This window comes from Staurois parvus, unplaced genomic scaffold (assembly GCF_062004578.1).
Source record: "Staurois parvus isolate SC_StPar_1 unplaced genomic scaffold, SC_StPar_1.0 ptg000245l, whole genome shotgun sequence".
NCBI lineage: Eukaryota > Metazoa > Chordata > Amphibia > Anura > Ranidae > Staurois > Staurois parvus.
The window spans coordinates 300,792-325,035 of record NW_028318041.1 but is presented as its reverse complement, the minus strand read 5'-3'; the positions used below and the strand labels follow the sequence as shown (position 1 = coordinate 325,035).

General features: G+C 43.7%; 1 protein-coding gene across 1 annotated transcript in view; it reads left to right on the top strand.

The window, feature by feature from the left end:
- The window catches only part of LOC149459825 (ATP-binding cassette sub-family B member 6), a 42,522-nt gene that overhangs the window by 5,385 nt on the left and 12,893 nt on the right, over window positions 1–24,244 (top strand). The window contains exons 3-9 of the mRNA XM_089680591.1: window positions 160–352; window positions 5,094–5,215; window positions 12,183–12,292; window positions 16,630–16,695; window positions 19,161–19,286; window positions 19,379–19,455; window positions 21,692–21,755. Coding sequence (XP_089536717.1) covers window positions 160–352; window positions 5,094–5,215; window positions 12,183–12,292; window positions 16,630–16,695; window positions 19,161–19,286; window positions 19,379–19,455; window positions 21,692–21,755 — 758 coding nt within the window. The remainder of the gene's footprint in view (window positions 1–159; window positions 353–5,093; window positions 5,216–12,182; window positions 12,293–16,629; window positions 16,696–19,160; window positions 19,287–19,378; window positions 19,456–21,691; window positions 21,756–24,244) is intronic.

Genomic DNA, 24,244 nt, shown 5'->3' with positions numbered 1-24,244 from the left:
TAAATTTTTTTGCTTTTTTTAATTTTTGTTGTTTTTTTACTTTTTTTTAATTTTTGTTGGTTTTTTACTTTTTATTTTTTTTGTTGTTTTTTTTAACTTTTTTTATTTTTTGTTTTTTTTACATTTTTTTTTCTTTCTTTTTTTTTCTGTGTCTATCAGGTGCAACAGGGTTTGTAAGTAACTTAAGAACCTTCCTATGGATCCGGGTCCAGCAGTTTACAAACCGCGAGGTACAGATCCGCCTGTTTGCCCACCTGCACTCGCTGTCGTTACGCTGGCATCTTGGACGTAAGACAGGGGAGGTACTCCGTAGTGTGGACAGAGGGACCAGCAGCATCAACAGTCTACTGAGGTACAACTGACATTGCAGGCCAACAACAGAATCATTATTATACCCTTCGAAGAATGTGAGTGTATCCACCTAAGGCTTGGTTCACCGCAATGCGTTTTTTAGTGCTTTTTCCAGAAACGCTTGTGACGGTACGCGGCGTCAGACCCCAGCCCTTCTCGTGAACGAAGGGCCAGCCCATCTCACACCACGCTGTCACTTGCGTAACAATGCCACTCTCAGCTGCGCCCTGCACAAAGATTTTCCAGCTCGCAGGACCACAGTCTATGTGCCAGCAGCCTGAGAGTGATTGTTACTGGGTCAGGTTAATTACACAATTAACCCTTCACACTGCCACCACCGCCTTTTTGCAGGGGAGGAAAATCTCAAATCTCAGCGTCTGTAATACACACTGCCACCACAGACAGGTATATTCAGAGGATTATTACATACAGTAGTAGTTTGCATTAAAATCTTTAGAGACAGTTTCAACACTTTTCAGAAAATAGGATTTATTACTAAAAAGGTCAAAGTGGTGCAATTAAAGTATTTACAGAAAAAGATGTAACATATATATACAGTGGGGCAAAAAAGTATTTAGTCAGCCACCAATTGTGCAAGTTCTCACACTTAAAAAGGTGAGCGAGGCCTGTAATTGGCATCATAGGTAGACCTCAACTATGAGAGACAAAATGAGAAAAAAAATCCAGACAATCACATTGGCTGATTTGGAAAGAATTTATTTGCAAATTATGGTGGAAAATAAGTATTTGGTCAATATCAAAAGTTCATCTCAATACTTTGTTATATATCCTTTGTTGGCAATGACAGAGGTCAAACATTTCCTGTAAGTCTTCACAAGGTTGGCACACACTGTTGCTGGTATGTTGGCCCATCCTCCATGCAGATCTCCTCTAGAGCAGTGATGTTTTGGGTCTGTCGCTGGGCAACACGGACTTTCAACTCCCTCCAAAGGTTTTCTATGGGGTTGAGATCTGGAGACTGGCTAGGCCACTCCAGGACCTTGAAATGCTTCTTACGAAGCCACTCCTTCGTTGCCCGGGCGGTATGTTTGGGATCATTGTCATGTTTGAAGACCCAGCCATGTTTCATCTTCAATGCCCTTGCTGATGGAAGGAGGTTTGCACTCAAAATCTCACGATACATGGCCCCATTCATTCTGTCCTGTACATGGATCAGTCGTCCTGGTCCCTTTGCGGAGAAACAGCCCCAAAGCATGATGTTGCCACCCCCATGCTTCACAGTAGGTATGGTGTTCTTTGGATGCAACTCAGCATTCTCTCTCCTCCAAACACGACGAGTTGTGTTTCTACCAAACAGTTCTATTTTGGTTTCATCTGAGCATATGACATTCTCCCAATCCTCTTCTAGATCATCCAAATGCTCTCTAGTACACTTCAGACGGGCCCAGACATGTACTGGCTTAAGCAGGGGGACACGTCTGGCACTGCAGGATCTGAGTCCCTGGCGGGGTAGTGTGTTACTGATGGTAGCCTTTGTTACGTTGGTCCCAGCTCTCTGCAGGTCATTCACTAGGTCCCCCCGTGTGGTCCCGGGTTTTTTGCTCACCGTTCTTGTGATCATTTTGACCCCACGGGGTGAGATCTTGCGTGGAGCCCCAGATCGAGGGAGACTATCAGTGGTCTTGTATGTCTTCCATTTTCTAATTATTGCTCCCACAGTTGATTTGTTCACACCAAGCTGCTTGCCTATTGCAGATTCAGTCTTCCCAGCCTGGTGCAGGTCTACAATTTTGTTTCTGGTGTCCTTTGACAGCTCTTTGGTCTTCACCATAGTGGAGTTTGGAGTGTGACTGTTTGAGGTTGTGGACAGGTGTCTTTTATACTGATAACAAGTTCAAACAGGTGCCATTGATACAGGTAATGAGTGCAGGACAGAGGAGCCTCTTAAAGAAGAAGGTACAGGTCTGTGAGAGCCAGAAATCTTGCTTGTTTGTAGGTGACCAAATACTTATTTTCCACCATAATTTACAAATAAATTCTTTCCAAATCAGCCAATGTGATTGTCTGGATGTTTTTTCTCATTTTGTCTCTCATAGTTGAGGTCTACCTATGATGCCAATTACAGGCCTCTCTCATCTTTTTAAGTGGGAGAACTTGCAAAATTGGTGGCTGACTAAATACTTTTTTCCCCACTGTGTATATATATATATATAGAGAGAGAGAGTAATAAAGCAACAGAGAAATAAAATAAAGAAGTTCAAAAGGCAGAATACTTGGTTTGAGTCCAGTCGTCCAAACAAAAGGTTGCCTTGGCTCTCAAGTCTCTTAGGTGGTTCCTGATCGAAGTTAAAAGGAGAGCTCCCTTTCTCCGGGCTGGAAGTCTTTTACTATTATCTCAAAGGGGTGTCTCCTGAGAACAAATGGCCAATCATCCCGTTTGGGGATGGGTGTTGGTCATAACTTTGGTTACCGCCTAAGTCCCTTACAATTTCATACTAAGGTCAATAACCTTCAATAGGTACAGGGAGCATCCTAGCAACTGGGAGATTAATATTTAGAATTATATTCCAAATGCAAAGATAGCAAACATAGCGTATCTTTACTACTCAGGATAAGAGACTGCTTTCTTCTCTGTTGTAGGTACTGATATAGTCATGCAAAGTCTCGTTTGACTCATATTAAAATGACCTATCCAGATATATACTTCATATTAATGTGCCCAGTTCCTGCTGAAGTTTATGAGTTTGTATGAAGAATGACTCATGTGGAATATACGTTTTATGGCACACTCTAGCTCTAATGGCCTAACAGGTCATGACTGACCATATGCTTCTACCGACTCTCTGGTAGAACAATTGAGGACCCTGCAACCTGGACACTGGCTATGCCCACCACCTTCATTGCATTGTACTGTTGGCCCATTTCCATGATGGGCATTACTGACCTGTTCTGAGTGAAACCTGTCCTGTTAAACCGCTGTATGGTCTTGCCCACCATGCCGCAGCTCAGTTTCAGGGTCTTGGCAATCTTCTTATAGCCTAGGCCATCTTTATGTAGAGCAACAATTATTTTTTTCAGATCCTCAGAGAGTTCTTTGCCATGAGGTGCCATGTTGAACTTCCAGTGACCAGTATGAGAGAGTGAGAGCGATAACACCAAATTTAACACACCCGCTCCCCATTCACACCTGAGACCTTGCAACACTAACGAGTCACATGAAACCAGGGAGAGAAAATGGGTAATTGGGCCCAATTTGGACCTTGTCACTTAGGGGTGGATGAACTGTATAACCCACAGTCAGGGTGTTTGCATAGGGAGTCCAAAGATGGCTGTCATCCGCGCATATTTGCATCACCACGCTCTAGTCCAGGGGCGGACTGACCATTTGGAAACTCGGGCACTGCCCGAGGGCCCGGGGTCAGTAGGGGGCCCCATGAGATGCCCCTGGTACCTTTTTCATAGGCTTTTTTGAGTTTGGGCAAGGACACAGGGGCCCCATGATCCCCTATTGCCCGGGGGCCCCATGAGTTGTCAGTCCGCCCCTGCTCTAGTCTTACATGTTGCGTCACAATAACACGTGACTTCTCCAGGGACACATTAGGTGCACCACTGTACACCTATATATTTGTTCATAAAATTTATGTATTCACCTATTTACTATCGAGTCCTTTTATTGATTTTTTATGTCAAGTATCACATGGTATTAGCGCTACACCACCTAATCTACTTATGTATACAGTACATTCACATCAGTCCCTAACCCTCACGGGGCGTACCATCTAAGGTCCCTAACTCACATTCATACATACACATACTAGGGACAATTTAGACTGGAGCCAATCAACCTACCAGCATGTGTGGGAGGAAACCGGAGTACCTGGAGGAAACCCATGCAGGCACAGGGAGAGCATGCAAACTCCAGGCAGGTGGTGCCATGGTTGGGATTTGAACCAGCGTTCCTAGTACTGCCAGGCGGAAGTGCTAACCATTTAGTCACTGTGCACTTTACTGTTGTTACCTTTGCATCCAGCTTTATTATTAGTAACAGTCCCGTAAGTCCATTGTGTCCATGTAGTACTATTGTTAGCCAGTTGAGGACAATTCACATTCTACACGCACAGGATGTGTATAGCATGTCCAGTCCTTCTGCCTCTTGTTACTAGGCAGATTAAAGCGCATCAAAAACACAGCAAAAATGCTGCCAAAACGCACTACATGGTTTTTTGCATCGTTTCCATTGAAGACTATAAAACCAAAAATGCAACTTTTTGCTTTTTAAAAAAGTCCCTGACCCTTTCCAAAAAAACGCACCGGGTGAAAACGTGAAGATGTGAGCGTGTCCCATAGGAAATCATGTTAAATAGACTGTACTGCGTTTCTGAAAAACACAACGGAAAGCGCTTAGGTGTGAACCTCGGGGTAAAGGGAAAGTTATTGCTGAATAAACAGGCCCGTAGCAGAAATGTAAACACTTCTCTGGTCCATAGGGGGTGTACAGGTGAGAGAAGGGAGGTGGGTAAAGGTTCTTATTGATGATGTACTGATCATATTACTGGCACTGCTTAGCACTGATCAGGGGCGGACTGACCATTTGGAAAATCGGGCACTGCCCGAGGGCCCGGGGTCAGTAGGGGGCCCCATGAGATGCCCCTGGTACCTTTTTCATAGGCTTTTTTGAGTTTGGGCAAGGACACAGGGGCCCCATGATCCCCTATTGCCCGGGGGCCCCATGAGTTGTTAGTCCGCCCCTGGCACTGATTAATCTGTTTTTTCTCTTCCAGTTACATAGTGTTCAGTATACTTCCAACCATTGCCGATATTGTCATTGGGATCGTCTATTTCACGTCTTCCTTCAACGCCTGGTTTGGGTTGATCATTTTCGTCTGTATGACTTTATATCTGAGTAAGTACGAAGACAGGAGAAGACGCAGGATGTTTTATTTGTAGAGGCCGCTGTTGACTATGTTGCAATATACTGCAATGAAATGGCATAATTAAAAAGGTGCTGTAAGAGCGCATGTTATGGTTGGGTCACAATATACTTTGCAGCAGTAACCGTGTAAGCCCGGGTTCACACTTGTGCGGCGCGTTATATCGCATGTGATTCGCACAGGAACCGCACCGCATTCCAGTGCAAATCACATGTGAATTCTGTGCGGTGCGATTTGAGCCATTCATTTTGTATGGCTCAAACCGCACAGCATCTGCATCAAAAAGGTGCAGGACCCTTTTTTTGGTCTGTATTAGAATCGGATCGCATGCGTATCCACGCCTATGCGATCCGATTCTTCACATCGCACCGCGTTTAGCGGACCAATTTCGGGGTGTTGTTAACTTAACATACACACCCGCAGCGGTTCGCATGAACGGGGTACGATTATGATGCAGTGTGGAATTCACACAGAAGCCGCTGTGAATTCCAGACCGCATCAGTGTGAACCAAGGCTTAAACTCTGCCTACCGTTTCTGTCCTCCAGAGGAAAGAGGGAAAAGACCCTCACCTTAAGCCTGGGTTCACACTGATGCGGTGCGGAATTTGCAGCGTTTTCTGTGCGAATTCCGCACCGCATCAGAATCGCACCCCATTCATGCAAACCGCTGCGGGTGTGTATGTTAAGTTAACAACACTCCGAAAGCGACCTGCAAAACGCGGTGCAGTGTGCAGAATTGGATTGCATAGGTATGAACACCTATGCGATCCGATTCTAGTGCGGACCAAAAAAGGGACCTGCACCTTTTTGGTGCGGTGCGATTTCAGCCTTACAATATGTATGGCTCCAATCGCACCGCACACAAATCGTATGTGATTTGCATATGAATGCAGTACGGTTCCTGTGCGAGTCACATGCGATATACCGCACCACATATATGTGAACCCAGTGTAAATGACGAAATTAAGTTCATTGACTCAAATTATTACAGACAAGTCCAGCAGGTGCAACCAATTTTAATGCATTTCACTCCTGACTGGAGATTAATTTTATGATTTAAGCTCCAGACAGGAGCAGTGGCGTCCCTATGGGGGTGCAAGGGGGTGCAGACCGCCCCCGGGTGATACCAGGTGCCCAGAGCTCCAGGTCCTCACAGGCAGCAGTATAGTGCTCAATTCCACAACGGTGCAGGAGGCCCCGTGCCAGTCTGCGTTTCAGGACCCCTGGCCGACTCTCCTCCCCCTCAGTCCTAACTGTGTGTCATTCCCCCAGCCAGATTTGCTGCCTATGCCGGCCCTTCTCTCCCCATTCCTGCCACAACCGCTGCATTCCTATTGCATATACTCCGGATCGCAGAGAGTGCGTGAGATCGCCACTTACCGGGAGGCAGAGCTGCAGGGCATCCACATGGTGAGTTAGAGGAGTGACTGGCTGAAAATGTGCGGGGCTCACACCTGCAACCTACGGGGTGCCAGGCCATGGCTTTGTCGGAGGGGTGACACAGGAAGGCAGCTAAACCCAGTAAGTTAGCTCGGGTTCTCAGGGGAATACTCAGAGACTAGTGGGGGGATGAGGCAGGGCTGCTGTTAGAAACCATGGGGCCCCTTACAGCCAACCTGACAGGGCCCCCCAAACCACCGGGCCCCATACAGCCAACCTAACAGGGCCCTCCAAACCACTGGGCCCCATACAGCCAACCTAACAGCCCCCCTCCCCCCCCCCATCCCCACAAAAAACACAGTTTATTTTGCTTCTTTATGAATGAGCACAGTGAGTGATCGGTACAGATCGCTCGTTGTGTTCACTTAGGAAAGGAAGGGCTGGTAAATGAGTGAAACTGACCCCCTGCTCTCCCCATTCCTGCCGCAACCGCTGCATTCTTATTGCATATACTCCAGATCGCAGAGAGTGCGTGAGATGTGAGATCGCCACTTACCAGGAGGCAGAGCTGCAGGGCATCCACATGGTGAGTTAGAGGAGTGACTGGCTGAAAATGTGCGGGGCTCACACCTGCAACCTACGGGGTGCCAGGCCATGGGTATGTCGGAGGGGTGACACAGGAAGGCAGCTAAACCCAGTAAGTTAGCTCGGGTTCTCAGGGGAATACTCAGAGACTAGTGGGGGGATGAGGCAGGGCTGCTGTTAGAAACCATGGGGCCCCTTACAGCCAACCTGATAGGTCCCTCCAAACCACCGGGCCCCATACAGCCAACCTAACAGGGCCCTCCAAACCACTGGGCCCCATACAGCCAACCAAAACACAGTTTATTATGCTTCAGTTATGAATGAACACCGTGAGTGATTGGAACTGATCGCTCATTTTGTTCATTCAGGAAAGGAATGGGCTGGTAAATTAGTGGAACCGATCCCCTGTATGCCTCTTTCTGCAGCAGCTGAAAGCCAGCGGAGGGGGGAAAGGAGAAGAAGCCAGCTTTCAGCTGCTGCAGAGAGAGCCATACAGGGGATTGGTTCCAGTATTGCCCCCTCCCCCACCCTCTGTGCCAATCGCCCTCCCTGCCCACATCCGATTCACCCAGCTTCCTGGGCCCCGTACAGGAGGACTGGTGATACCCCCTTATCCACGGCCCTGGGATGAGGGGGGGTCAGCAGGCTGGCTGTGCCCGGATGGAGCTGTAATGTCATGTGTAAGCATTGTACAGAGAGGGCTGCCTGACATATTTTATCACAAGGCTGGAATTCTGGTGCAGGGGCGGACTGACCATTTGGAAACTCGGGCACTGCCCGAGGGCCCGGGGTCAGTAGGGGGCCCCATGAGATGCCCCTGGTACCTTTTTCATAGGCTTTTTTGAGTTTGGACAAGGACACAGGGCCCCATGATCCCCTATTGCCCGGGGGCCCCATGAGTTGTCAGTCCGCCCCTGTTCTGGTGTCATGGCACAGGGAATGTCTCTAGCACGTTTAGGTTACATTAATACTAGTAATAGGGGCTGCGACAAATTGTACCAGCAGGAATCTTCTGATTCCCGCTGCACCTCCATTGCTATTCGGCACTGCGCTATTTCAATTGGTAATTGCACGGTCATGCAATGCTGTACCCACACACAAATAGAGCTTTCTTCCGGTGGTATTTGATCACCAATGGGTTTTTTATTTTTTATGATATAAATGAAAAAAGACCGAAAATTAAAAAAAAAACAAAAACAATATTTGTTACTTTCAGTTATAAAAAATATCCAGTTAGTCATGAATTTAGGCTAAAATGTATTCTGCTGCATGTCTTTAGAAAAAAAAAAAATCCAATACAAGTATATTAACTGGTTTGTGTGAAAGTTATAGCGTCTACAAAAAATGGTATATGTATTGGAATTTACACAGCTTTTATTTTCTGACTGCCTATCACATTTCTTGAGGTGCTAAAATGCCAGGACAGTACAATCCCAAATGACCCTTTTTTTGCAAAGTAGACACCTCAAGGAATTTGCAGAGATGCATGTTGAGTCCATGGAACATTTTATTTTTTACCACAAATTTTTGGAAAATGACTTTTTTTTTTTTTTTACACAAAGTTGTCACTTAAATGATATATTGCTCACGCATACCGTGGATATATGTGGAATTACACCCCAAAACACATTCTGCTACTTCTCCTGAGTATGGGGATACCACATGTGAGAGACTCTTTAGCAGCCTAGCCACATACAGGAGCCTGAAATCCAATGACCACCTCCAGGCTTTCGAAGGGCATATTTCCTCATATCACTTCCCCAATACCTATCACAGTTTCAGAAGCCCTAAAATGCCAGGATAGTACAAACACCTCCCCAAATGACCCCTTTTTGGAAATAGACACCCCAAGGAATTTGAAAAGCGGCATGGTGAGAATTTTGTCATAGGGTTTTGAAAAAGAAGAAAGGAAAAGAAAAAATACATTTTCCTTTTCTTTCTTCATTTTCCAAAAACTTGTGGCAACAAATGAGATCTGCAAAATACTCACCATGCCTCTTAGCAAATACCATTGGAGTGTCTACTTTCCAAAAAGGGGTCATTTATTTTGGGGGTCATTATATTTTGTCAAACAAAAAAAAAATTAAGTTCTAAAAAGTGTATTCTTTCCAAAAAATGTGAAAAATCGCTGCGAAAACACTGTGTGACATAAAACATTTCACCACCCACCGTTTTATTCTCCCTGAAATGGCCAACATTAGAAACTTATGCCACACATCACCCACTTTTCTAACCTCTTGAAGACCGAGCCTTTTCTGACACTTTTTGTTTACTTGAAAAAAACGTTTTTTTTGCTAGAAAATGACTTTGAGCCCCCAAACATTATATATTTTTTTCCCTAGAGTGGGTGTTGACATTTTTTATGTCACACAGTATTTGCGCAGAAATTTTTTAAATGCAAACTTTTTGGAAAGAATACACTTTTTAGAATTCAAATTTTTTTTTTGTTTTACAAAATATAAAAGACGAAGTTACGCCGTAACATGCTTTAAAATTGTGCACGCCCGTGCAACAGCGACAAATTCCGTACATTTTTAATATCCATAGGCGGCGTTTTAAAAGCCTGTACAGGTCACCACTTTAAATTTACACAGGAGTTCTAGTACTGGAATTACAGCTCTTGATCTGACGTTCGCTGTGATACCTCACATGCATGGTGCAGTCTCTGTTTACATACCGCCATGGGACCGTCGCTTGGGTTTGCCTTTGCGCGCAAGCGCAAGGGTGGGAGTGGTAGTGATTTCTTTTTTTTTTTTAATTATTGCTTTTTTTAATTATTTTTACACTATCCCTTTCATTTTTATTTTATTTTTTTTATCACATTTATTGTTATCACAGGGAATGTAAATATCCCCTGTGATAGCATTAGGCAATGACAGGTACTCTTTTCTGAGAAATCTGGGGTCTATTAGACTCTAGATCTCTCCTCTTCGCCCTTAAAGCATATGATCACACCAAGATCGGTGTGATCAGATCCTGTCCCAATTTTAAAATGGCGTTGTTTATATCTGACGAAATGGAAATTATGAAATCTCATAGCTTCTGTTCTCTTAGACCATAGAGATGATTGGAGGCATTCCAGTCTCCGATCAGCTCTATTAGCCAGCGGACCTGCTGGCTGCATTTTTAGGTTCCCCTGTGGAATGGGAGACTACGTAGTAGGGCTTTTAAGACAGTTCAAAATATAGTGATTATATTTAAATAAACTGTACAACTCAGTTGAACAAAAAACTGAAATCTTTTAGGTGGAGGGAAGTAAAAATAAAAAACTAAAATAATCTGGTTGCATAAGTGTGCACACCCTTAAACTAATCCTTTGTTGAAGCCCCTTTTGATGTGATTCCAGCACTCAGTCTTGTTGGGGAGGAGTCTATCAGCTCGGCACATCCTGACTTGGCAATATTTGCCCGCTCTTCCTTGCAAAAACACCCCAAATCTGTCAGATTGCGAAGGCATCTCCTGTGCACAGCCCTCTTCAGATCGCCCAACAGATTTTCCAGCGGATTCAGGTCTGGGCTCTGGCTGGGCCATTCCAAACCTTTCATCTTCTTCTGGTGAAGCCATTCCTTTGTTGATTTGGATGTATGCTTTGGGTTGTTGTCCTGCTGAAAGATGCAGTTCCTCTTCATCTAGCAGAAGCCTGAAGGTTTTGTGTCAATATTGACTGGTATTTGGAACTGTTCATAATTCCCTCTACCTTGACTAAGGCTCCAGTTCCAGCTGAAGAAAAACAGCTCCAAAACATGATGCTGCCACCACCATGCTTCACGGTGGGTATGGTGTTCTTTTGGTGATGTGCAGTGTTGTTTTTGCGCCAAACATATCTTTTGGAATTATGGCCAAAAAGTTCAACCTTGGTTTCATCAGACCATAACACATTTCCCACATGTTTTTGAGAGGCTTCAGATGCGTTTTTGCAAAATTTAGCTGGGTTTGATTTTTCTTCATAAGAAAAGGCTTCCGTCTTCCACTCTACCCCATAGCCCAGACATATGAAGAATACGGGAGATTGTTGTCACATGTACCACACAGCCAGGACTTGCCAGATATTCCTGCTGCTCCTTTCATGTTGCTGTAGGGCTCTTGGCAGCCTCCCAGACCAGTTTTCTTCTCATCTTTTCATCCATTTTGGAGGGACGTCCAGTTCTTGGTAATGTCACTGTTGCACCATATTTTCTCCACTTGATGATGACTGTCTTCACTATGTTCCATGGTATATCTAAAGCCTTGGAAATTCTTTTGTACCCTTCTCCTGACTGACACCTTTTAACAATGAGATTCCTCTGATGCATCGAAAGCTCTCTGCGGACCATGGCTTTTGCTGTAGGATGCGACTAAAAAAATGTCAGGAAAGACCGACTAGAACAGCTGAACTTTATTTGGGGTTAATCAGAGGCACTTTAAATGATGGCAGGTGTGTACTGACTCCTATTTAACATGATTGTGAATGTGATTGCTTAATTCTGAACACAGCTACATCCCCAGTTATTAGAGGGTGTGCACACTTATGCAACCACATTATTTTTGTTTTTAATGGTTACCCCCCCCCCTAAAAGATTTCAGTTTGTTTTTCAATTGAGTTGTACAGTTTATAGGTCACATTACAGGTAGAAAAAGTTCTGAAATGATTTATCTTTGTCTCATTTTTTTACATCACAGAAACCTGATATTTTAACGGGTGTGTAGACTTTTTATATCCACTGTAAGTACATACTGTAGAGGGATATGTTTTGTTCATATTTCATGTCTGAGGTTTACAGCCCCTTTAAGTATTCAAAGTGATCAGGAATTAGCTTTTCACATGATTGGTTAAATAAAATGAAAGTTCTCACAATTTTTCAGTGAAGATTCTCAACTCCTTTAGTAAATTAGCTATAATCTCTCAGTTTAGATTCTGTTAGGCCCTCTCTGTGATTGGCATGTCATCTGCTGTGTGGGTGAAAGTCCCATAACAGTCTTTTTCCTGCTTTGCAGCTCTCACCATCATTATCACAGAATGGAGAACGAAATACCGCCGGGATATGAACACCAGAGACAATGAAGCCAAATCCCGGGCTGTAGACTCTCTGCTGAACTTTGAAACGGTGACTTTTTTTTTTATTCTGCATTGTAAATTGTACTGACTGATGGACCCGATGTGTGACATTTATATGATTTGTGTGTTTACTTTGGTTATGAATTTTCTTTTCAGCCAAGATTGATTCCCTGTTACAGTGGGGCAAAAAAGTATTTAGTCAGCCACCAATTGTGCAAGTTCTCCCACTTAAAAAGAGGAGAGAGGCCTGTAATTGGCATCATAGGTAGACCTCAATTATGAGAGACAAAATGAGGAAACAAATCCAGACAATCACTTTGGCTGATTTGGAAAGAATTTATTTGCAAATTATGGTGAAAAATAAGTATTTGGTCACCTACAAACAAGCAAGATTTCTGGCTCTCACAGACCTGTACCTTCTTCTTTAACCATTTCAATACCGGGCAATTTTCCCCCTTCCTGTCCAAGCCATTTTTCACGTTTCAGCGCTCTCACACTTTGAATGACAATTGCGCGGTCATACAACATTGTACCCAAACTAAAATTTTATCATTTTCTTCACACAACTAGAGCTTTCTTTTGGTGGTATTTAATCACCGCTGGGGTTTTTATTTTTTGCTAAATTAACAAAAAAAATACCAAAAATTTTGAAAAAAAAAACACGTTTTTCTTTGTTTCTGTTATAAAAGTTTACAAATTAATAATTGTTCTTCATAAATTTAGGCCGAGATGTATTCTGCTACATGTCTTTGGTGAAAATAACCCAAATTAGGATGTATTATTTAGTTTGTAGGAAAGTTATAGAGTTCACAGACTATGGTATAGATCTGATTATTGATCAATCCTGAAGTACTGACAGCCAATCTAATTTCTTAAGGTCCAAGAATGTCAGAACAGTACAGATATCCCCAAATGACCCCTTTTTGCAGAGTAGACAGTCCGACGTACTTCATAAGAGGCATGGCGAGTTTTTTGAAGTTGTATTTTTTTTGTCACAATTTTTTGGAAAATGAAAAAATGAAAAAAATTATTTTCACTATTTTTTTTTTTACATACTGTCACCAGTGCAGTACAGCGTCATCATATAACTGGCATGGCGGTGAACAGGGACACTGACTGGTGACAGTATGAAAAAAAAAATATATATATATATATTTTTTTTTTTTTAATTTTTTATTACATTTTTTTTTTTTTTTTTTAAGATTTTTTTTTTCATATTTTAATATGACCACAGTAGTACAATGTTACCATAGTAACATTGTACTACTTTGGGGCAGTGATCAGTATTTTTTTTTTTTTATTATTTTACAATTTGCTTATAGCAAAGAATTACTTTGCTATAAGCAAGCATTTACCTGAATGAAATCGATTCATTCAGCTTTTTTTTTTTTTTTTGTGCTTAGCTGACATGTGCATGTGATTAGCTGTGACCATTCACAGCTAGGCACTAGTATACAATGGATTGCATGAATGAAGCCATCCATTGTATACAACTGTCATGTGACCTGCTGTGATTGGTCACAGCAGGTCACATGGTACCTGCAACGGGGGCCGGTACTCAGATCTGTCATCGGCCGTGTCCGAGGTACGCGGCCGGTGACAGATCGCGCTGCTGCGCCGCTCTGCATTAGCGCAAACTGCGCATGTGCGGGAGCACGCCAAATGGCGTGCACCCAGCATACAGGAGCACATTTGAAGCCGCCAAACGGCCATTGGCCGGGCGGCTAATGGTTAAGAGGCTCCTCTGTCCTGCACTCATTACCTGTATCAATGGCACCTGTTTGAACTTGTTATCAGTATAAAAGACACCTGTCCACAACCTCAAACAGTCACACTCCAAACTCCACTATGGTGAAGACCAAAGAGCTGTCAAAGGACACCAGAAACAAAATTGTAGACCTGCACCAGGCTGGGAAGACTGAATCTGCAATAGGCAAGCAGCTTGGTGTGAACAAATCAAGACAAAACAAATGGAAGACATACAAGACCACTGATAATCTCCCTCGATCTGGGGCTCCACGCAAGATCTCACCCCATGGGGTCAAAATGATCACAAGAACAGTGAGCAAAAATCCCAGGACCACACGGGGGGACCTAGTGAATGACCTGCAGAGAGCTGGGACCAACGTAACAAAGACTACCATCAGTAACACACTACGCCGCCAGGGACTCAGATCCTGCAGTGCTAGACGTGTCCCCCTGCTTAAGCCAGTACATGTCTGGGCCCGTCTGAAGTTTGCTAGAGAGCATTTGGATGATCCAGAAGAGGATTGGGAGAATGTCATATGGTCAGATGAAACCAAAATAGAACTGTTTGGTAGAAACACAACTCGTCGTGTTTGGAGGAGAGAGAATGCCGAGTTGCATCCAAAGAACACCATACCTACTGTGAAGCATGGGGGTGGCAACATCATGCTTTGGGGCTGTTTCTCTGCAAAGGGACCAGGACGACTGATCCATGTACAGGACAGAATGAATGGGGCCATGTATCGTGAGATTGTGAGTGCAAACCTCCTTCCATCAGCAAGGGCATTGAAGATGAAACGTGGCTGGGTCTTCCAACATGACAATGATCCCAAACATACCGCCCCGGCAACAAAGGAGTGGATTCGTAAGAAGCATTTCAAGGTCCTGGAGTGGCCTAGCCAGTCTCCAGATCTCAAGCCCATAGAAAACCTTTGGAGGGAGTTGAAAGTCCGTGTTGCCCAGCGACAGCCCAAAAACATCACTGCTCTAGAGGAGATCTGCATGGAGGATGGGCCAACATACCAGCAACAGTGTGTGCCAACCTTGTGAAGACTTACAGGAAACGTCTGACCTCTGTCATTGCCAACAAAGGATATATAACAAAGTATTGAGATGAACTTTTCATATTGACCAAATACTTATTTTCCACCATAATTTGCAAATAAATTCTTTCCAAATCAGCCAATGTGATTGTCTGGATTTTTTTTCTCATTTTGTCTCTCATAGTTGAGGTCTACCTATGATGCCAATTACAGGCCTCTCTCATCTTTTTAAGTGGGAGAACTTGCACAATTGGTGGCTGACTAAATACTTTTTTGCCCCACTGTATATCCAGGGTGTGGTGCATAGCAATACATAATAAAGGCTCCATCTTTATTACTTCTTTTCATTTGGCTGATAACGGGTTATTCTGTGTAACCTTTCAGACAGTTGGGTGCGGTGCAATAATTCCACAACTCGTACAAAGTGTAATAATAAAATAAATGTATTGGCTTGGGTTAAAGATCTAATGCAAATGATAACCTAGATAAATCCTGCATCCTTCCAGTCCAGAGGTCTGCAAATTCTAATCAGCCGTACCTGGAAAGCGGCAATCTTCTGGTTCCAGGAACTCATCGTGGAGCCCTGGATGAACTCAACCAGTCTGTAGGGGTGATTTATTAAAGCTGGAGCACTCAGAGGGGTTGATTTACTAAAAGGCAAATAGACTGTGCACTTTGCAAAGTTCAGTCACTCTCTGCATGTGCAGTTACTCCAGAGGTGACGCTTCACTTTGCAAAGAATACCCAATCGCAATGCAAGGAAAATAAAAACAGCATTTTTGTTTGCACGTGATTGGATGATGGAAGTCAGCAGAGTTTCTGCTCATTTACTAAACGCTGGAGCAACTGCACTTTGCAAAGTGCACAGTCTATTCTCCTTTAGTAAATCAACCCCAGAATCTGGTGCAGCTGTGCATGGTCGGTAGGGGGCACCATGAGATGCCCCTGGTACCTTTTTCATAGGCTTTTTTGAGTTTGGGCAAGGACACAGGGGCCCCATGATCCCCTATTGCCCGGGGGCCCCATGAGTTGTCAGTCCGCCCCTGCTGTGCACCCATCTTTGCATACCTGTCAAACTCGGCTGTACGGGGGAGTCTTTACGTTTGATGTGTTCCCATTCACCTCTATAGGCCGGCTGCGCACAGCTCCACGATAGCAGAGAAAAGTAAGTAAATGGCTCTTAGGCCCTGGATGTGGTCCAGAATTCACAGCGTTTTCTGTGTGAATTCTGCACCGGATCAGAATCGCACCCCGTTCATGCGAACCAATGCGGGTGTGTATGTTAAGTTAACTACACTCCAAAATTGGTCTGCAGTGTGTAGAATCGGATCGCATAGGTGTGAATACCCATGCGATCCGTTTCTAGTGCGAACCCAAAAAAGGGTCCGGCACGTTTTTGGTGCGGGTGCGGTGCAATTAGAGCCATACATAATGTACGTCTCCAATCGCACCGCACACAAATCGCATGTGATTCGCAGAGGAATGCGGTGCGGTTCCTGTGTGAATCACATGCGATGTACCGCACCGCATATGTGTGAACCCGGGGTAACTCTCTACAGGGCTTAATGCTAATGTATTCCTGTCTGATGCATTTCAGGTGAAATATTATAATGCTGAAGACTATGAGGTGAACCGATTCAATGATGCCATACTGAAATACCAGGTAAGTGCACATACAGTATGTTCCGGATTATTTTGTATGCTGAAGTTGGGATTTCTAAGGGGCTGTGTCAAGATGCTGTTGTTCACTTAAAGTGGGTTTTGCTTTATCATTTAAGTCTGTTATTTCATCGTTTGAGACTATAGTTCTAATTATATGTGCTATTTATTATGTGGGGTTTTCACATTAACATTGATTTTACTACATGTGATTTTTTTTAGACTTTTTTTTTTTTTTTACTTCAGTTTCATCTTTATTCTTATTTGTATTTTCTCATATACAGTTGTGTTCAAAATAATAGCAGTGTGTTGGAAAAAGTGAATAAAGCTGAAAATCCTTCTAATAGCTTTTATTTCCATCCACACAAATGCATTGGGAACACGACACATTCTATTCCAAATCACAACATGAAGAAAAATAGATCAAATTTGTGTTGTTCCTCTAAAATAAATGAAGAAAAGTGAATATTAGACGGTTCAAAAAAAATCGCAGTGTTTGTATTCTTCTTTACAAACTCAAACATTCACTATATAAACTGAGAAATGTTTGAAGATTTTGCTTACCTTTGAATGACTTCATGAATATTTGGTTGTAGTCGCACTGTTTCTGAGAACTGCTGTACATCTGTGTTGTATGGAGTCACCCAACTTCTGGCAGCTGTGATCAGGTATTCCAGCCCAGGATGATTGGACCACATTCCACAGTTCTTCTCTATTTCTTTGATTTGCCTCAGAAACTGCATTTTTGATGTCACCCCACAAGTTTTCTATTTGGATTAAGATCCGGGGATTGGGCTGGCCACTCCATAACGTCCATCTTGTTGGTCTGGAACCAAGATGTTGCACGTTTACTGGTGTGTTTGGGGTCGTTGTCTTGTTGGAACACCCATTTCAAGGGCATTTCCACTTCAGCATAAGGCAGCATGACCTCTTCAAGTATTCTGATGTATTCAAACTGATCCATGATCCCTGGTATGCGATAAATAGGCCCAACAGCGTAGTATGAGAAACATCCCCATATCATGATGCTTGCACCACCATGCTTCACTGTCTTCACAGTGTACTGTGGCTTGAATTCAGTGTTTGGGGGTCGTCTGACAAACTGTCTCCGGCCACTAGACCCAAAAAGAACAATCTTACTTTCATCAGTCCACAAAATGTTGCGCCATTTCTCTTTAGGCCAGTCAATGTGCTCTTTGGCAAATTGTAACCTCTTCAGCACGTGTCTTTTTTCCAACAGTGGGACTTTGCAGGGGCTTCTTGCAGATAGCTTGGCTTCACATAGGCGTCTTCTAATTGTAACAGTCCTCACAGGGAACGTCACACCTTCTTTCATCTTCCTGGAGCTGATTGTTGGCTGAGTCCGCGCCATTTTGGCTATTCTTCTATCCATTCCAATGGTAGTTTTCCGCTTTCTTCCACGTCTTTCAGGTTTTGGTCGCCATTTTAAAGCATTTGCGATCATTTTAGCTGAGCAGCCGATCATTTTCTGCACTTCTTTATATGTTTTCCCCTCTCCAATCAACTTTTTAATCAAGGTACGCTGTTCTTCTGAACAATGTCTGGAACGACCCATTTTCCTCAGAATTTCAGAGAGAAATGCACTGTAACCAGCATGTACAACATTTGCTGCCTTCCTTCCTTAAATAAGGGCAATAATTAGGGGCAATTGTCACCTGTTTTTCAAAGAATGAATGACCTCACTAATAGAACTCCACACTGCTATTATTTTGAACATGCCCCTTTCAATTAATGATTCAATTACACAGAATCAGCAGCATGCATGTCATGACTGTTGGGTCTGTTGGATTTCTATTACTCTACTACACCTGCTAGTAAATTATTTGCCATGTAGAAATATCATTTCTACCAAAAACAGTGATTGATCCGGTTAGTGATGTCTGACTGCTATTATTTTGAACACAACTGTGTGTGTGTATAGATAGATAGATAGATAGATATGCACCATAAAGAAGGATTCAACTCATAGAAAAATCACAGAAATAAATACAAATCAAAATCAGAGATCAATCTCTTAGGGGATAATGTATTCAAGTGGTGAATCCACTGGACTTTCCGTTTTCTCAAGGATAATTCTCTGTTGCCCCCAACTTTAGATTTATGGTTATTGATGGAATACCGAAAAACAGACACTGGGACAATAGAGAAGCCCCATCGATCAACATGGGTACAACCAGCCAGTTGGATTTTTTTCTACATGCGATTACTGCCGATGGCTATAGCCGCTAGCAGTAATCATTGTGTTCTGCCAGTCGGAAAATCTCACTGCTAGCAGAACACAATAGCTCTGCCAGAGGGATTCCCCTATTAACACAGACAGGGAATCGAGCAACCACTGGTTGCAGGAAAGTAAATCAAATCATCTATTGATTGCTTTAGTTTGATTTGTCAGTCTGTGATGCTTTCTTCATTGGACTGTATGTTCTTCAGTGTTTTGTCTCCTTTTAGGTGTCAGAGTGGAAGGTTAATGCTACGTTGGCATTTTTAAATCAGACCCAGAACCTTATCATTGGGCTGGGGCTATTGGCTGGCTCATTGCTGTGCGCCTACTTTGTCACTGAAAACAAGTTTAAAGTAAGTTACAATAACCGGCCATATTCCTGTGCTGCACCTTTGTATACAGATGGATATCCTTTCTCTGATTTGCTGCTTTCTTGCATATACAGGTTGGTGACTATGTGCTTTTTGGTACCTATATCATCCAACTTTACACACCACTCAACTGGTTTGGTACCTACTACAGGTAAGTTGTGCTTTAGAAAAGCATGGACCATGTATCTGTCCCGAGGGAAAAATATTGCCTGCTGCCAGTCTATTCAGTGATGGATTGTGCTCTCAAATTGGTACTGAGAGGCCTTGAGATAATATAGGGATCAAATAATTTATTTCATTAGTGGCATCTGTTTATAGACGAGCAATCTTCTGCATGGCTGAAGAGATAAAGATACATTAGCATACTTACCAACATTTCAGTCCCAGTCCCTAGTACACATGTAACCCTTCTACAGTCCACTTAAGGCCTGCCCAGAGAATGCATGGACCCTCCAGCTACTGGTGTAACCCATTTATAGTCCACTGAGATCCGAGATGCAGAACTGTCCAGCTTAGGACAGGGCCTCCAAACTTTCCAAACAAAGGGCCAGTTTACTGTCCTTTAGGTTTTAGCCAGCCCATAGCCAGTGGGAGTAGAAAAAGCCTTGATGCCAATGGGAGTAAGCAATGCTCCATCATTGGTTTTAGTGGGAGGAAGAGTGCCGCAACGTTGGTGTGATTGGGATTAATAGTGCCCCATCATTGGTAATAGTGGGAGGAATAGTGTCCCATCATTGGTGTCAGTGGGAGGAATAGTGCCCCATCATTGGTATCAGTGGGAGGAATAGTGCCCCATCATTGGTAATAGTGGGAGGAATAGTGCCCCATCATTGGTAATAGTGGGAGGAATAGTGCCCCATCATTGGTAATAGTGGGAGGAATAGTGTCCCATCATTGGTGTCAGTGGGAGGAATAGTGCCCCATCATTGTTATCAGTGGGATTAATAGTGCCCCATCATTGGTAATAGTGGGAGGAATAGTGTCCCATCATTGGTGTCAGTGGGAGGAATAGTGCCCCATCATTGGTAATAGTGGGAGGAATAGTGCCCCATCATTGGTATCAGTGGGAGGAATAGTGCCGCAACGTTGGTGTCATTGGGATGAATGGTTCCCCATCATTGGTTTCAGTGGGAGGAATAGTGTCCCATCATTGGTGTCATTGGGATGAATGGTGCCCCAAGGGCCAGATACAGGCAAAAAAAGGGACACATATGGCTCCTGGGCCACAGTTTGAAGACCACTGAGCTAGGACATAAGGATTAAAAATGAGGGCATGGTAAAGATACAAGAGTTAAAAGGGTCAGTCCATCCAAATCTGATATTATATTTTTTTGAAAGCTTAAAGAGCAATAAACCATTTGACATCTCTTGGAGAATATACAGTGGGGAAAATAATTATTTGATCCCCTGCAGATTTTGTAAATTTGCCCACTTACATAAAGGGTCTATAAATGTTATCATAGGTGTATCTTAAATGATGGAGACTGAATATCAACCAAAAATCCAGAAAAAACACACGATACAAATGTTATAAATTGAGTGAGTAAATAGACAAAAGTGTTCAGTCAGCAGTTGCACTGGCTTACCATAGAGATGTTTAGAAACCTGATTTGTCTCTGATCACCTCTATGATATTAGAAAGTGGAAGCGACCTGTATATGTATATCATTTGTTTACAAGCTATTTCTTGGTTGTACAAGTATCAGATCATATCTATCTTGGTCTGATCTAATGCTGTTCAGGTCTGGGGTCTAATAGACCTCAGATGTCTCAATAAAGAGGGCCTGTCTTTGCTGTCACCATCTGTGTACAGAATGCCACCAGGCAGCCATATTACATTGCATTTCACAGAAAATTACAGAACTGCAGACTGAAAAGGAAAAGTCATGTTTAATAACATTCATTCACAACATGACTTGTGTAGCAATTATATATATATATATATATATATATATTTTTTTTTTTTTTATTATTATTATTATTATTTATTTATTTTTATTTTTTTCCCCACGAAAGTGGCATAACCCTTTAAGTCCACATAGACAGTGCCATTGTTCATTCTCGTGAACTCTGATGAAGTCTGCACTGATAAGTCCCTAATGTTTTTCGGGTCTAATGGATTCAATACTTCCAGTCACTGACCCAGAAAAAGTGTGTTGAATGCTAGCATCCTGAGTATTTCTTTCATTATAAGTGTCCTTGGAGTGTTGGTGAATGCCTGATGGTATGCAGAATAGAGTTGCAAAGAGAGGAAGCAGCATGAGAGAAGTCCGGAAGTTGGGAGCTGGTCAGATGAGGGTCCCGGGATTAAGAAAGGTGTTTGCAAGCATAGCAGAGATTCCATGTGAGTGTCAGCATTGCTGAAAATGTTTATCTGTGTGTTACAGAATGATTCAGAATTCATTCATCGACATGGAGAACATGTTTGAACTCTTCAGTGAAGATCAGGAGGTGAGCAGCTTTTATGCATGTGTTGTACAATCTCCTATAGATCCACCAATACCTATGTAGGGCCAGGGCCTGTCGGATTGGATATGAATTGAATGGAGTTTTAATAAATCCAAGGGAGTTTGTACAAATGGATTGTAATGTGTATGGCCATCATTAGGGCTCATCATAAGAGCTGGGAAGCACTATGCTCCATATAACACATATGCCGGTGTGCCTTGTGTAGGGCCAGGGCAGTACGTTGTTATAATATATTGCACTGTTTGCCTTTTTTTTTTCAATTCAGCTCTATGCATTGCGAAGCGCTGTGGTGCTCTGAGTTGTGCTGCATAAAAAAATGCCGACATGCTGCATTTTTTCGCATTTCACATCACCATACATGTGATTGAGGCACATATAGAACAAAGTTTATGCCTTTATGTTGAACCTGTGTTGATCTATGCAGATCAACGCAACTAATGTGATAGAACTGTTAGTGCCGGTTCACATCAGTGCTCTTTTACTGCGCTAAAACTCACCTTCCTTGCGCTTCAAAAGTGCATGTAAAATATCCCCTTTAGAGCAGAATTCCGGTCAAAAATAGTTGTTCACCATGCAGTGGGACAGTGCCCCCACCACATGGATCAGCTGCTCATTTTTTTTTCTAGGGGTGAGCACAAAGCTCAAACTCACCTGACCCGCCGTTCCTCCGGAAAACCGCACTCCCCCTTCCTGGTCCAACGGTGGACTATTCCTGTCCTTGGAGCGTGCTGATGTCAGGAACAGTCCATTTACAAGATTGCTGCTGGGGGGGGGTGCAGGAACTGAAAGGACCGGTTTTGTGCGGGGAGGATCGGTGGGTCAGCTGGGTATATCTCCGTTCTCTCCCAGAGAGCGAAACGGGCAGTTATTATTATAATACAGGATTTATATAGCACTAACAGTTTGCTCAGCACTTTACAATATAACGGGAGACAATACAGCAACAATACAGTTCAATACAAGAGGGATAGGAGGGCCCTGATCCTGGGAGCTTACAATCTAGGAGGGAGGGGCTAGTGGTACAAAAGGTAGTAACTGTGGGGGATGGACTGGTAGGAGGAATAGAAGATTCCATTATTAGCTGAGGGCAGGATAGGCTTCCCTGAAAAGATAGGTTTTCAGAGATCGCCTAAAAGTGAGCAGAGTAGGCGATAGTGTGATAAATTGGGGTAGAGAGTTCCAGAGGATGGGGAAGCTCTGGAGAAGTCCTGGAGATGAGCATGGGAGGAGGAGACAAGGGAGCTAGCGAGTAGGAGGTCTTGCGAGGAGCAGAGAGTAAGGTTTGGGTGGTATTTGGAGACAAGATCGGTGATGTAATTTGGGGCAGAGTTATAAATGGCTTTATATGTTATTGTTAATGTTTTGAATTTTATTTGTTGGGCAATGGGAAGCCAGTGGAGGGATTGGCAGAGAGGGATGGAGGACACTGAGTGGAGGCCAGTGGAGGGATTGGCAGAGAGGAATGGAAGACACTGAGTGGAGGCCAGTGGAGGGATTGGCAGAGAGGGGTGGAGGACACTGAGTGGAGGCCAGTAGAGGGATTGGCAGAGAGGGGTGGAGGCCAGTGGAGGGATTGGCAGAGAGGGGTGGAGGACACTGAGTGGAGGCCAGTGGAGGGATTGGCAAAGAGGGGTGGAGGACACTGAGTGGAGCCCAGTGGAGGGATTGGTAGAGAGGGATGGAGGACACTGAGTGGAGGCCAGTGGAGGGATTGGCAGAGAGGGATGGAGGACACTGAGTGGAGACCAGTGGAGGGATTGGCAGAGAGGGGTGGAGGACACTGAGTGGAGACCAGTGGAGGGATTGGCAGAGAGGGGTGGAGGACACTGAGTGGAGACCAGTGGAGGGATTGGCAGAGAGGGGTGGAGGACACTGGTGGAGGGATTGGCAGAGAGGGGTGGAGGACACTGAGTGGAGGCCAGTGGAGGGATTGGCAGAGAGGGGTGGAGGACACTGAGTGAGGCCAGTGGAGGGATTGGCAGAGAGGGGTGGAGGACACTGAGTGGAGGCCAGTGGAGGGATTGGCAGAGAGGGATGGAGGACACTGAGTGAGGCCAGTGGAGGGATTGGCAGAGAGGGGTGGCAGACATGGAACGGTTAGTAAGGTGGATGAGTCTGGCAGCAGCATTCAGATAGACAGTTATCCCATCCATTGTAGGCGCAGCCCCACTACACAGGCGAACATTTTTTTTACCGGAATTCTGCTATAAATGCTATGTGCTGTGACTTTGAAAAGTCCTGCTTGCTGCCCTTTCAGTGCATTTTGTGAAAAATGCACCAAAAACACACCTTTCATTATAGTCAATGGTACTGCACCAAAAACACAAAATGTGTTTTTTTTTTTTTGTTTTTTTTTTAAATCGTCATTTTTCTCAGATGACCAGGGAAGAAAGACGCATGTGCGTTGCATTTTGATTTTAATACAACGCATTTTCAAAAAACGCACATCACATTTTACAGAACACAGATGT